This window comes from Amphibalanus amphitrite, unplaced genomic scaffold (assembly GCF_019059575.1).
Source record: "Amphibalanus amphitrite isolate SeventyFive unplaced genomic scaffold, NRLGWU_Aamphi_draft 000795F_arrow, whole genome shotgun sequence".
In the NCBI taxonomy this organism is placed as follows: domain Eukaryota; kingdom Metazoa; phylum Arthropoda; class Thecostraca; order Balanomorpha; family Balanidae; genus Amphibalanus; species Amphibalanus amphitrite.
The window spans coordinates 181,198-194,352 of NW_024882289.1; the positions used below are offsets into that span (position 1 = coordinate 181,198).

Genomic DNA, 13,155 nt, shown 5'->3' on the forward strand with positions numbered 1-13,155 from the left:
CAAAATTTTATCCCCATTTCAGACAGTTGACGATTGACTCACAGATGCAGATGGAGGGAGGGCAGGCGGCAGCCACCGGAACGAGGGATGAAGTAATCTTACCCCGCGTTCGATGTCTCTCGGACGACGAGGATTCTACGCCGTCCGGCCAATCACGTTCCATAACCGCAGCCGAGCCCCCGCTAATCTTGAACGGGATTGGCCGGGCGACGTAGCGACGTAGTATCTTCGTAGTCCGAGAGACATCGAACACGGGGTTAGTCGCAACTCTTGCTAATCAATTCGCTGAACCTGTATACCATGGACTAATAAAACCAGATTCTGACCGACTCCGACGTTTATTATCAAACTAAATCATGATTGGTCGGTTGAAGCGAGCGGTATTGTCGAACCTTTCATACACATGACGCGGAGACCGGTGGTGTAAAAACTCCAAAAGGACGCGCGCACGGTGGCCGGCGAGGCTTTAATGTGACATGACCGATGCAGCGCACGACTACCAAGCGAACAGCGGGGGCTGTATGCGCTGGCTTAGCAGAAAGAGAGCCGTGGAATGCAGCGGTCGGCACTATGAGATGAAAACGAGTCTCAGGTTATGCTGATGCACACGCAAAAACGTATGTTATGTATGTCCGCTATCGAGAACAAGTCAGCAGGTGAAAGTTTACCTTCCATACAGCTCACTTTGCAAAGCAGTTCCATCCAAACCAAAACCTCTCGAAAAGTCCGCTTTCTCAGTACAAACATACCGGTGACCGGTAAACGAAATAAAACTGGAACACGACGTCCACCCGCCGTTCCGAGTAGAGATGATCGCGCTCACCACCTTCCGCACGTACACACCGAATAAACAGAAAGTGGGCAGCAGAGCGTCCGTCAGTGAAGTATGAACTCCCGTCTCCCGGGGATGGCGCGGACGGGACCAGGTCCCACAGCTCTCAGTCAGCGCGCTCAGGAGACCGGCTGCGGCTGCGGCTCCTGCTGCTGCTCCTGCTGTGGCTCCTGTACCGGCTCCGTGCTCTGTTCCGTCTCCTCCTCGACAGCCACCGGCTGGCCGCCGCCGCTCTGCTGGTTAGCGCACGTCAGCATGTGCTTGGGCCACTGCGCCTCCTGCGGGCCACAGACAGCGCCAGTGGTCAGTTAAAAAACGTGATATCCCGTCCGAGAGTCAGCCCGACCCGACTGGAAGGGTCGTCATGGCGCCCTCCTGAATGAAGGAGTGCGACCAGCATGACGACTGGTACTGCATCGCTGCGCTCTGACCCGCACGCCGAGAGGAAGCGAACATGCCCCTACATATATCTTGACTGAACAGTGAACTTCCCGGCCCTGATGGGAACGCGACCCTGGCTGCAGCGAATCACATGTCCCATTCTGGAGTGAGGAGGTGCGGAATGGCAGCATTACGGATGTCCTGGAGGTCGCCTACGGGAACTCCAGAGCCGAGGGGCGTTATAAGCAGATGAATCACAACATGATTGTCAATGGGCAGTACTGGGCCAGGGTCAACGATTCCGGCACCGTCTATCAGTTCACGTGGCTGATTGTGTCAAAGGACAAAATCGATCCACCCTAAAAGGACGAATTCGGTCCAAACTGACTGATGATAACCCTCATAAGGGTTTCTCCGAAACTATCAATCCATGTTTACACCATTTGACAAGCATACACCGATGCACTATTCACCACGGTGACTATCTATTCACATAGTGATCTGGAATGGTGTCGGTGTGGAGTGGACGTTACTCCGGTCACTACACTATAGACCAAATTGGTGCAAAATATCACAGAATTCAGCACGCTCGTACCAACCTCCCTTCAGGCTGCTAACCGACACCCGCCTCCGTGGCGCAATTGGTTAGCGCGTTCGGCTGTTAACCGAAAGGTTGGTGGTTCGAGCCCACCCGGGGGCGCTCCACTTTTCTTCCCCAGGAGCAGGACCCTAGACAAAACAAATGTGCGAACGAACCCTCTTCAGATTCGCTTTTGTTGCTCTCGACTTGATGCCACTCCATTACCTGATCTACCTTATTGAATAATGAATAGCTAATAATCGATAAAAAAGCTACACAAATACCAGGATGGTTGCCCGTCGGACTGTACCTGACAGGGGAAGTCGCAGTAGGAGGTGTTCCAGCAGCAGTAGAAGATGGCCTCCTTGCCGCACGTGGCGCACCACTGCTTCTTCTTGGTCTCTGCCACCTTCAGCTCGGTGAGGCGGCTCCACTCTGCGCGCTCCGAGGCGAACGCCGTCGTCAGCTTGTTGACCGTCTTCTTCTGTTCGATCTCCATGCTGTTGCGCAGCTCGGCCAGCATCGTATCTGACGGGGAGGGGAGGACGCGTCAGACGTGTCAGCTGTCACTGGGAGGAGAGGCGGGGTTTCAGCTGTCACTGGGACGTGTCGGATGTCACTGAGAGGCAAGGTGTCAGCTGTCACTAGGAGGCAAGGTGTCAGCTGTCACGGGGAGCTGGGGAGGTGCCAACTGTCAACTGCAGCAGCAGCGGCAGCAGCGTCCCACAGGCACTGTCAAATTCGCACAGGCAGCCCAAAGACCGTGTCAGAGATAGTATTATGTCTGGTAAGTGCCGGTAACCCACATACGAGTACAGCGGTAAGTTACTGAGTATCATGGACAAGACAGAGTTGAGGATCTGGACGTCCAGACTACCGGCCAAATGTCATAGGCATCCGTGAGTCATGTGAAGCGGTCCCAAAACATTCAGCTCCATGTTTGATAGCGGCTGCCGCCAGTCTGATTGACCAGTGACCCTTGAGAGCTCCACCTGGTGTGGACTGACCAGTGACCTTTATCTGTTCGGAGAGCTCCATCTCACTGACCTGTGACCTTTATCTGTTCGGAGAGCTCCATCTGACTGACCTGTGACCTTTATCTGTTCGGAGAGCTCCATCTGACTGACCTGTGACCTTTTTCTGTTCGGAGAGCTCCATCTGGTGCCGCCACTGGAGTCGCTCCAGCTGGAGGCGCAGACTGGCCAGGGCGGCCGGAGCGGCGCCCGACTGCGCCAGGTCCGTCAGAGACTGGTCCAGGCACGAGCGGATCATCTCCGAGAGCTGTACGGCAGACAGCGGTGAAGGGCGGTCATATGGCGCACATAGACGACACGGCTGACCAGACCAACAGCTGATGACCTCCGAGAGCAGCTGGCCCGGCTCAGACAGTGGTAAAGGGCGGTCACACGGCGCACAGAGACCATACGGCTACCCAGACGACGAGAGGCACACATCGGTCACACCCGTGGTCACACCCCCTGGCCCCTGACAGTCCAAAAACGGCTGCCTAATATAATATTCCTTCACCCAGCATATTTTGCCCAATGGCGTATTCAGTATTCACATCTATCGAAAAATAAATAACATACTTCTGAAATAATCATTAACAATACAATGCATAAACTCCCCCCCCCCCAATCAATAACCAATGCTGCCGTTGCCGACCGCATCCCACCAGCGCCCATCAGCAGCCCCGTGTCCAGCCCCACTCACGTCGTTAGCCTGAGTGCGCAGCTGCTCTCCGACGGCTCCCGTGTGGGTGGGCGGCGCCGGCGCCTGGGCAGCAGTGGCGCCCTCGGCCGGCCCGGCGGCCGACGGGCCGTTCGACACGGCGCCGCCGCTGTTGGGCACGATCATCATCGGACCGATGCGGGACGGCGTGTACACGATGAATCCGGCCTCCTGCGACAGGCTGGTAGCGACAGAGCGTGCCGGCGTCTGGATGGTCACCGAGCGTCCCTGCGACTGGGTCCGCCCCTGCGACTGGGAGACGGCCGAGCGGCCCTGAGGAGTGGCCGGGCTACCGCGCTGCTGCCGCTGCTGCGGCGACTGCTGCGCCAGCTGCTGCTGCCGCACAGCCGCCGCCGGCGACATGGCCTGGCCGGACGGAGAAAGCGGTCATGACAGCGCCGGGAGCAACGCACAGGACACAGAAGCAAAACTGAACGTCGTACTCGATACTAGGAAAGGCCTAACCGAAGCTAGCTAGGTGTAATTTTGGTTATATTTGGGGCTGTAAGGACGCCCTGAATGTATCAATTATCAACGCTATCAAATCAGCTGGATATAAAACAACGCTCTATAGAGATGGATGCTTACCAGGAACCTCCTCCCCCACCGCCACACCCTCGTCTCTTTATCAGCAAGTGATGAGTAAACTGAGCTTTATGGCGCTTTAGAGCTTAAAAAATTGGGCTTTATGATTGGATATTAGCCCGCCTATTCTATGCATCGGTGCCGATCCGTGTTGCCCCACTCACCACGTCTACTCCGTTGGTGCGGACCGGCACCGGGCTGGCCCGGGCCCGAGACTGCGGGGCACGCAGGATGGCCGGCCGAGTCAGGCCGCCGGGCGGGGGGCCGGTCGGGTTGACCTTGACCAATCGCTGGCCGGTGCCCACCGCCGGAGACGCCACTGCCTTCACTGGAGTGGCGGCGGCGGCGGCAGGGGCCGCCTTCTGAGCGGCCTTGGCGCCGGCCGATGGCTGGGTGTCAGCCTTGGCCGCCGGCTTTGAGCCAGCCGCCGGGGTGGCTGGCGTGGCTGGCTGGGCGGCCGCCTTGGCGGGCGCAGGAGCCGGGCTGGCAGCCGCCGCCTTGGCAGCCGGAGTGGCCGGGGTGGCGCCCTTGGCAGGAGCAGCCGCCTTAGCAGAGGTACCGGCGGCTGCCTTGGCAGGAGTCGCCGCGGCCGGCTTGGCGGCCGGAGAGGCAGCCGCCGCCGGGGCGGCGGCCGGCGTCTTGCCCTGCGACTTGCGGGCCGGTTTGGCGGCCTTGGGCGCGGGCGCGGCCTCGTCCATGGGCTCGTCCTCCTCGACCTCCTCCATCATCTCCTCCATGTTCTCCTCCATCCCCTCCTCCTCCCCCTGTTCCATCTCCTCATCGCCCTCGGCCTGCAGCTCGGGCGGCCCGCCGGGCGCGCCCGGCCCGGCCCGCTCCCCGCCGGCCTTCCCCGCCGCGGCGGCGCCCGCCGGCGGCCCCGAGCGGCGGGCCTTCTTCTGCTGGCGCAGCTTCTCCAGCTTGTCCAGCTGCAGATCGCTGCCGCCCCGCTTCCGCTTCGCCACCTCTGCTGGAGGACGGAGTGGTTTGTTCGTCAGACAGCCGCAAAAGGAAGCGAAACCAGTCGTAATGACCAGTGCCCCAAGGCCAGAAACGCCGATAGAACGTCTGTCAGATCACTCTGTCGGGATACTGAAACAGTTTCTGGTGACCAAGCATTCAGACCATTGTTTAAAACGAAAATATTACATAGAGTAACGTGAGCTAAGTATTTGGAATTTTATCATATGATCGTTGAGCTCTTGCCTATTATGATTTGGAAGCATGTGTAAGCTTACTCTTCAAACGACTATCGCGGTCCGAGGGGACTCAAACCAAATGGTTTGGCAGGTAGTGCCGTTTAGCCACTCCCACCCTCGCGATCAAGGGACAAAGTGAATGACCGGCACTCGGCAGTCGACTCCACCATCTCAACCCAGCCCTGCCCTACTGGTACCCAGCCCGTTCCCGCCGTTACCGGCACCACCCAGCGCGCGCCCTCACCCTGGTCGGGCCGCACGATGTTGCACTCGTAGTTGGGCAGCATCTGCTTGATGTGCTCGGTGATTTTGCGCGGGTCGTAGACGGTGCGCGGCTTGGCGTGCACGAACTTTCCGAATTTCTCCTCGAGGTTGTGGATGTGCTCCTCCAGCTCCTGCGGGCGGGGCCGACCGAGCGCCGTTATGGACGGTAGGGACGGATGGATAACCGACAGTACGACGGATAGTGAGTAATATGTGGCCAGTGATCGACTAGTGACGGATTCCATTTTGAGCAGTATGAGGGGAGCGGTCGGAGGATCGGCAGCGGAGAATACAACAGATAAAACGGCCACGTATCACTGACCATGGACGTTTTCCACATCAAAGCAAAAATAATCGCAGTTCACACGATGTATAAATGTTGCCTACTAACGTTAAGACACCTATATCATATGTGACGTATATTGTTTTCAGCGCATGCAGAGATGTACCAAACCTAAACACAAGATATATTCTGCCCAAACCATAGCGATACGGAGACGAATCGACTGGCTAGTGGCTCCTCAGTTCGGCCCTGTTAGGAATCACTGACCTCGATGCAGGCGTCCAGGCTCTTGCTGCGGTTCTTGGGCGGCGACGGAGGGTCCTTGGAGAACAAGTAGCACTCCTTGATGGGAACCCAGGCCCTGCAGTGTGCAGACAGACGTCAGTCACTACACCAGGCATCAGCGACAGACCGAAACTGCTGGCATACCTACCACACGGCCTAGTTTACAAAGATACTGAGCCGTCAAATTGAGCCATCAGCTACCGTAAAGGCTGAAACAGACTCTTTCCGCGTTCAGGAAATCGTATGCGAGAGCCTATTCAAATACATTGTAATTCTTCTCGCATCAATCGCTTGCGGGAGGTGCGTGCGATTGATGCGAGCGTGCTTCCATGTATTTGAATAGGCTCTCGCATGCGATTTCCTGACTGCGGAAAGAGTCTGTTTCAGGCTTTAGTCACATCTTGGGACACACCAATTAGGCTGAACATCGCACAACACCACGTCATTTATGTATTTCAATTTTCAGCTGAATTACACTTCTCACACATTTCACGCATTTATTTGAGCCTCCCACTAATCTTCCCAGCTGCTTCTTTCTCATGAGTCTCATGTATTATGTGGGTCAATGTAGTCAGAGAGCAGGTAACAGGAGCCGACTCCCTGGCCGGCGTTCATCCCTCCTTCTCACCTATCGTGCCGGCCGAAGAAGCGGCAGTCGACGTTCCCGTCGCGCGATTTGACCGCCTTGGCCGGCCAGTAAGGGAATCCCTTCAGGCGCGCCCAGATCAGCATGTGCGGGTGGGGCTGCCAAATCGAATGGGAGAGCATGTCAACGACTCTGTCGACGAATGTTCCGACAGGAATGTTCAGATAAGCATTCCTCAGGCACAAAGTGCACATTGAATGGTCAATGGATACAATAAAGCTGCTGTATCCACCGACACATAGCTTCTCATTTTGTGTAGTAAATAGCCGTGTCAGTGGCAGGACTCCGCGAAAATAACCCGGTGAAAATTGGTGAAAGCTGACATCTAAGATGCGTTAGGCGTTAATGCCCGTTAAAGGCAGGACACAGCATGACATTATCCGACCACCGGATGGTTAATGGTCATACAGATTAAATGGTCCACACGACACTGCGCGAGCCCTCGTCATAACGGCGATCAACTCACGCAGGCGAGCGTGAACCAGTCCTCGCTGAGGTAGGCGTTGCTGTAGCAGTCGGGGCACGTCTCGATCTCCTCCATCTCCCACTTGCACATGCGCAGCAGCGACTTGGCCAGCGCCGTCAGCTTACTCGTCTCTGAAAACGGAATTAATAACGTAAACCTCGACGTAGTCTTAGGACCACGTTATTGAAAAAGTATTCAGGCTCACGGACAGGCACACCTACACCGTCTACTAGTTCGTAAGCTCACGATCAGATATATGTTTGACATGCTCGTAGTAACTACATATACGACTACCTGTTCAAAACTAAAAACTACGGGCAGTCACCCAACAACACTCAAGCATTTCCCTTGAGATACAACAGCCCCTCCCACGATACTTTCACAGACGTCTCCCCCCTCCCCCTTCAGACCCTCCACTCTCCTCCTCCCCTCTCAAACCCACCGTCGAGCGGTGCCTTACGTCCGTTGAAGAGGATGCAGTTGTGCAAAATCCACTTGCAGTCGGCAATGAATGCCTCGGTGGAGCCGTACTGGCCGCGCTGGATGTTCTCCTCCATCGTGTTCAGGTCCATCGGACAGGCCACGAACTCGCTGTAGTTGGGGAACTTCTCCTCGTCCACCGGAGTGATGAACGGCTCCGCCTGTGGTCGGGAGGAGACGCAGCCCGTTAGGGAGGGGAGGTTATGAGCTGAGGCTATCTTAACGACTGCCACGTAGAACTCATCGAGACGTAATGGAACACTTGTCCATCCATCCAGATAAGTTACTCTGAGAATGATGTGTGTCATTGCGCATAATTGCAAAATGTATGTCAATCAAATATCGACCGGTCAACCCTAAAATCATGAGGTAGGTGAAATGTCACGTGCATCACGGAATAATGTGATGAACATATCACCAACCACCGACCTCCCACCGACCTGCTCAGTAGTTCCTTCCCTCCCCGACCCGGCCACATCCCCGATCCCCGTCAGTCACCAACTCACGCCGGGCAGTCCCTTCAGCCGTCCGATGGCGTGTTTCAGCAGCAGCGTGAACTGCTCGTGGGTGAGCATCTTCATGGCCGGACTGAGGTTGTCCACCGTCTCTGCCTGCACCACGCGCCGGCACTCGACGCACACCCAGTCGCCGGGCGGGTCGGCCGACAGCTGCGCGCACTTGAGGTGGAACACGCGCGGACACGTCTCGCAGCAGACCACCTTACCCTCGCGGTGGCACACCCAGCAGCAGTTGTCGTTCAGCGATGCGCCGCTCTGCGGAACCGGAGGAGCCGGGGAGTTAGCGAATGTCACATACGAGCAGCTATGAGTAGTGTGTATGAGGTCGTGCATTGCATTAGTTGCAGACAATTTAAATATCTGTGATTGACAAGCTCACGATATTCCTCCAACCAGAGTTCAATGATCTTGCCTTTCTCTACAGCTAAGAAAGAATGATAAACGGAAAATACGACTTTTTAATGAATGCAAGTATATAAGTAACAGGTGACTGGTTTACCTAAAATGATAGGGTGACGTTAATAATTCGCACTTCCTCGCCCGCCAATGGCATTCGCGAACAAAAGTACGCATCGCAAAATCACGTAGGACAAAAGTACGTGCGCAAATATTCGTAAGCTTAAAAGCGTAGGCGATAAAGTTCGCAAAAACAAAAGTATGCATCGCTAAAAACAAACTAACCTGGCCTGACCCAATCTATCCAAACCTAGCTAACATAACCAAACCCAACCCAGCCCAGCCTAGCTCAGCCTTACCACTAATTTAACCCATCCTTTTATTCCAGCATACTTTGTCTTTGTAACTAACCCACATGATCAATACCCACTTTTTGTCCAACGTACTCTTTGCTGACGTAAATTTTCCATTCGTACTTTTGCCATGCGTACTTTTGTCCGCAACCCTAACAGCCGTGTGTAAGCAGTCAGCGCCCTCTTTTCCAGCCCTTCTCCCCCCCCCCCCCCCCCGACTAGCCACTGACCGCCAGCGGGCCAGACGCCTCCTCCTCCGACTTGCGTCTTTTCTTGGCTTCGTCGCCGCTGCCGCCACTTCCTCGCTTCTCGCCGGCGGCCGGCGCGCCGCCCACGCTGCGCTTGTAGTCCTTGATGAAGTTCTTCTGCTTGGCGGCAAAGGCCGGGTTCCGGGAGCGGGTGGCGCGCGGCTTCTCGCCCCCAGCGCCAGAGGCGGCGGCATCAGTCGTGGCGGCGGCATCAGTCGTGGCGGCTGCCTCTGCCGGTGTGTCCTCTGCCGTCGTTTCCCCGGTCAGAGTGGCGGTGGCCGGCTCTGCCTCTGCTTCCACCTCAGGTGTGGCTTCTTGTTCAGCAGCTGCTGCGGCAGGTTCGGGTACCTCCTCAGCAGGAGCCTTCTTGCTGTTGGCCGCCTCAGTCTCTGCTGGCGGTTCAGGTGGAGGAGCAGCCTGCTCAGGTGCAGGCTCGCTGACAGGCTCAGCAGCTGGCTCAGTAGCTGGCTCATCTACAGCAGGAGCAGAGGCATCTGCGGCAAGGGCAGCCTCCTCGGCAGTGGTGGTGGCAACAGCGTCTGGTGCAGCTTCAGCATCCTTAGCTTGAATCACATTGCTGGCCTCAGATTCTGAAGTTTCTGTTGAGCCCTTTGCAGCATCACTCTGGTCTTTCTCTGGGTTTGCTGACATCTTGGCAGGTCACCAAATGCTGAAAATAAAAACTAAGTTAAATGTCTTCAAAACAATTATACCTGCCTGCCGAGTCTTGAACACGATAACAGGCGGACCGAGGAAAAGGCTGTTACGGTTAGGCGTCCCGGCCTCAACTGTGGCTTAAGTTGACTAAGTCACCAAATGTATACAATAATGATCAGATCAATGCCTATTGCCTAGCCTATCACTATTTATGACAGTTAATTATCTATTCAAATAGGTTCCGACGGGCAACACCGAAAAATGACATGTTTACCAAGAAACGTTCTACAACGAATCTTAAAACGTAATTCGGTTACTAACCATACAATGCGATTCACAATTTATCCAGCAAGTAAAACAATCATTTTCGAACGTTTTTAACTCACCGTGAGGGCACAACAACAAACTCAACTTGGTAAACAAACACACGACGCCGGTGTTATCACCGAATCTGACGCAGTCGCAACCGAATAGACGTAACTGGCGCAGAGAGCACTAGCGACAAATCGTACTAAAGCTTCACAAACTAGCTCACCAGATGTCTCTGTATATCAGAATCGGCGATTTCGCGCTGTTGTTGCGCTGTGGTGAAAGATTGGTAATTGGTGAAAGATTGGTGAATGGTGAACGCCTTGGGCCTGCCTTGGGCAAGGCATTGGGGGTGATCGTGATCTATATACTCTGGCCTTGGGTCCCTTGGGTGACCGTGAAAATTTCCAACCGGGGTGTGTAAAAGGTGTACGGGAAGTGGCGTCCATTGCTTATGCTGCCAAGATATTTTGATTTGTATCAGTATCGTGTGTAAAACTGGGAGGTGAATGGATTGCGATAAGGTCTGTTTGGACAGTTTGACTCAAGTTTGACTCAGAATTTGCTCCGAATCTCATAATTTCAGACCATTACCCAGTAAACATGCCGACGTCGGCCCGACGTCGGCCGACGTCGGCCCGACGTCGGCCGACGTCGGGGTGACGTCGGCAACTCGGCATCGGCATGCCGACGTCGGCCCGACGTCGGTCCAACGTCGGCACGACGTCGGCTGGATGTCGGATATGCCCGCATGTTCCGACGTCCAGCCGAGGTCCAGCCGACGTCGGGCCGACGTCGGACCGAGATCAATTGCTGAGGTCCAGCCGACGTCGGGCCGACGTCGGGGCGACGTCGGACCGACATCGGCCGCTGTTTTGACCGTTAAAATAATATAAAATACATGTTTCATGTTTCATAAAGAGCTTCTGTATTCAAAATATCCTCAGGAAACTCAAATCTTCCTCCACGCCGCAACCCCCTGATCCGGACTGGACGGGAAACTTTATCCCATTTGGGATTGCCCGTAAGCCGAGCTCGCCCGTAGCCGGGTGCGGTGAGTGCTTGGGGGCTGCTCGGCCTATCCTTTGGTCAGGCTCAGCCCCGGCAACTCACCAGGGCCGGGCCCAGTTCATATAGAAAGTATAAATAACTTTGCCAAAGTGCCACTTATCAAAGGGACACTTTGGGAAACGCTGGTGCAGGTGTGTAAGAGTGGCTATATGAATCCATTGTGGGGTCGCCCTTTCCAATAAGTGTCCGTAACAGCAATGGGACCAGGGACTCTATATGAACTGGACCCAGGGTGCTCGCCAAGAAGACCAATGTCTCCATCCTATGATCCTTACGGCTCTGAAATGGTCTTGTCGGACCGAAAGGACATAACCCAACAAAACAAACCATATTCGTTAGTTGGCTGCGTGGTGTAGTGGTTAGCGCACTAACCTTGCGTTCGAGTGACACGGGGTTCGAATCGCATCGCCGGCTGATGCTTTTGGCGTGTAAACATGCCGACGTCGGCGACTGGGGGCTCGAATCCCGCCGCCGGTTGATATTTTTGGCGCGTTGTCCCAATAAACATGCCGACGTCGGCCCCGTCGGTCCAACGACAAACGATCTCGTCAACCTCGGCAAACGATCTCGGCCCGACGTCGGCTCGACGTCGGCTGGACTTCGGCTGGACGTCGGAACATGCGGGCATATCCGACGTCCAGCCGATGTCGGGCCGAGGTTGAACCGACGTTGGGCCGACGTCCGGCCGAGCCTAGGCCCGACGTCGGGCCGACGTCGTCATGCTTACTGGGTATTGAGTTCAGTGTCTCAGGCTCAGCATCCGCCCATTGAAGATCTTCAAAACATACCTACTGCCTTGCTATAAAACGGACGAAATATCAATATCAAAGGTCGGGTATTTCTTGACTCGTCTCGTTCCGATAGGCGTTATCACAAGTGTATTCGCGGCCATTGGGGCGACGTAAGAAAAGAAGAAAACAACTGGCCCCAAGAACTTTAAATTATCAGTTAGCATGCACATTTTCCTTGATATGTAGAGAATTTACCATTAATTGTTAGAGAAAATTGCATTTAAAATCTTCCATTTATACTTTTTTCATCGTTTGCACAGTATGTTCTTTTACTTAGCTAGAAACACTAATTAGAAATAGTTCCCGCATCATCAAGAACAATAGGGAAGGCTTGAAGTGAATACAATAATCTAAACGGTTTTGTAATCCATGTGAAGACACTTCTAAAATTGCCTGTAGAAATATTAAAGGCAAAAGTTCAACTTTTTCACAAGACGGATGGCTATAAACCTATTCAACGTGTGACAACTCAGCCGGTATTTCGTCGCCTACAGCCAAGCTTTCCCTAGTGACCGATAGAGGCGCTGCTATCGATGTCCGCCCGTGCCGTCTAACGCGGTGCTTAGTTTTTCAATTTGCCTCTTAGGCGTTCATAAAACTAGATGAAAAAAGTAAAAGTTAACTGCCGTACTTCCGATTAAATGCTGGTAGGTACCTTATTTGAATTTTGGCAAAACGGCCGTGATGAAATACATTTATGATTTATTACCCTTCTTTGGGCGAAGACTAAGAGGCTTGCAATAACATTGGTAACTGATAGGTATAACTCGAAACCAATCCACCTTTTTTCGGGACTCGAAAACACCGTCAAAACTGTGGTCAAAACTGTCGAGATTTGTCTGCAGACTGCAGCACGTTGTCACTCGCATTATTGCATTTCACAGGCCAACTTGCAGGGGCGGCGGACTCGGGGGGGGGGGGCAGGGGGGGGCAGCTGCCCCCCCCCCCTGGCAAAATCGTGGGGGGCAAAAGTATCTTTTTGCCCCCCCCCCCCATAATTTGCGACAAAGCTTAGACAAGAAACCATATACCTGATTATTCTGTTCGATCATCTGAAGATGTAACCAGATGCCCATATACTTT

At 54.4% G+C, this 13,155-nt stretch overlaps 1 protein-coding gene and 1 non-coding gene across 3 annotated transcripts; one reads left to right on the plus strand and one right to left on the minus strand.

Annotated features, from left to right (window-relative positions):
* Positions 1-319: 319 nt before the first annotated feature.
* LOC122366299 (protein kinase C-binding protein 1-like) lies at positions 320-10,367 on the minus strand. Of its 2 annotated transcripts, none has more exons than XM_043338401.1 (13): positions 10,288-10,367; positions 9,227-9,914; positions 8,236-8,502; positions 7,710-7,890; positions 7,250-7,380; positions 6,766-6,881; positions 6,120-6,213; positions 5,550-5,700; positions 4,274-5,076; positions 3,507-3,890; positions 2,921-3,074; positions 2,104-2,321; positions 320-1,110 (listed from the first exon to the last, which is right to left on the minus strand). In XM_043338401.1, exons 2-13 carry the CDS (start codon positions 9,893-9,895, stop codon positions 952-954), a joined length of 3,327 nt encoding a protein of 1,108 aa, XP_043194336.1. In that variant the 5' UTR covers positions 9,896-9,914; positions 10,288-10,367; the 3' UTR covers positions 320-951. The 2 variants fall into 2 exon arrangements, with proteins under 2 accessions (XP_043194336.1, XP_043194337.1); XM_043338402.1 differs by having other exon boundaries at positions 326-1,110; positions 4,274-5,073.
* Trnan-guu lies at positions 1,840-1,913 on the plus strand. Its single transcript has one exon. It is a non-coding gene; the product is annotated as a tRNA-Asn (tRNA).
* Positions 10,368-13,155: the final 2,788 nt, after the last annotated feature.

Excerpts from the sequence above, each read along its gene's own strand:
- LOC122366299 (XM_043338401.1), bottom strand. The coding sequence starts at position 9,895 with ATGTCAGCAAACCCAGAGAAAGACCAGAGTGATGCTGCAAAGGGCTCA. Across the intron at positions 7,381-7,709 it reads CTGCATCCTCTTCAACGGAC|AGACGAGTAAGCTGACGGCG; the intron begins GTAAGGCACCGC and ends TTCCGTTTTCAG. Across the intron at positions 2,322-2,920 it reads CGAACAGAAAAAGGTCACAG|ATACGATGCTGGCCGAGCTG; the intron begins GTCAGTCAGATG and ends CCTCCCCGTCAG.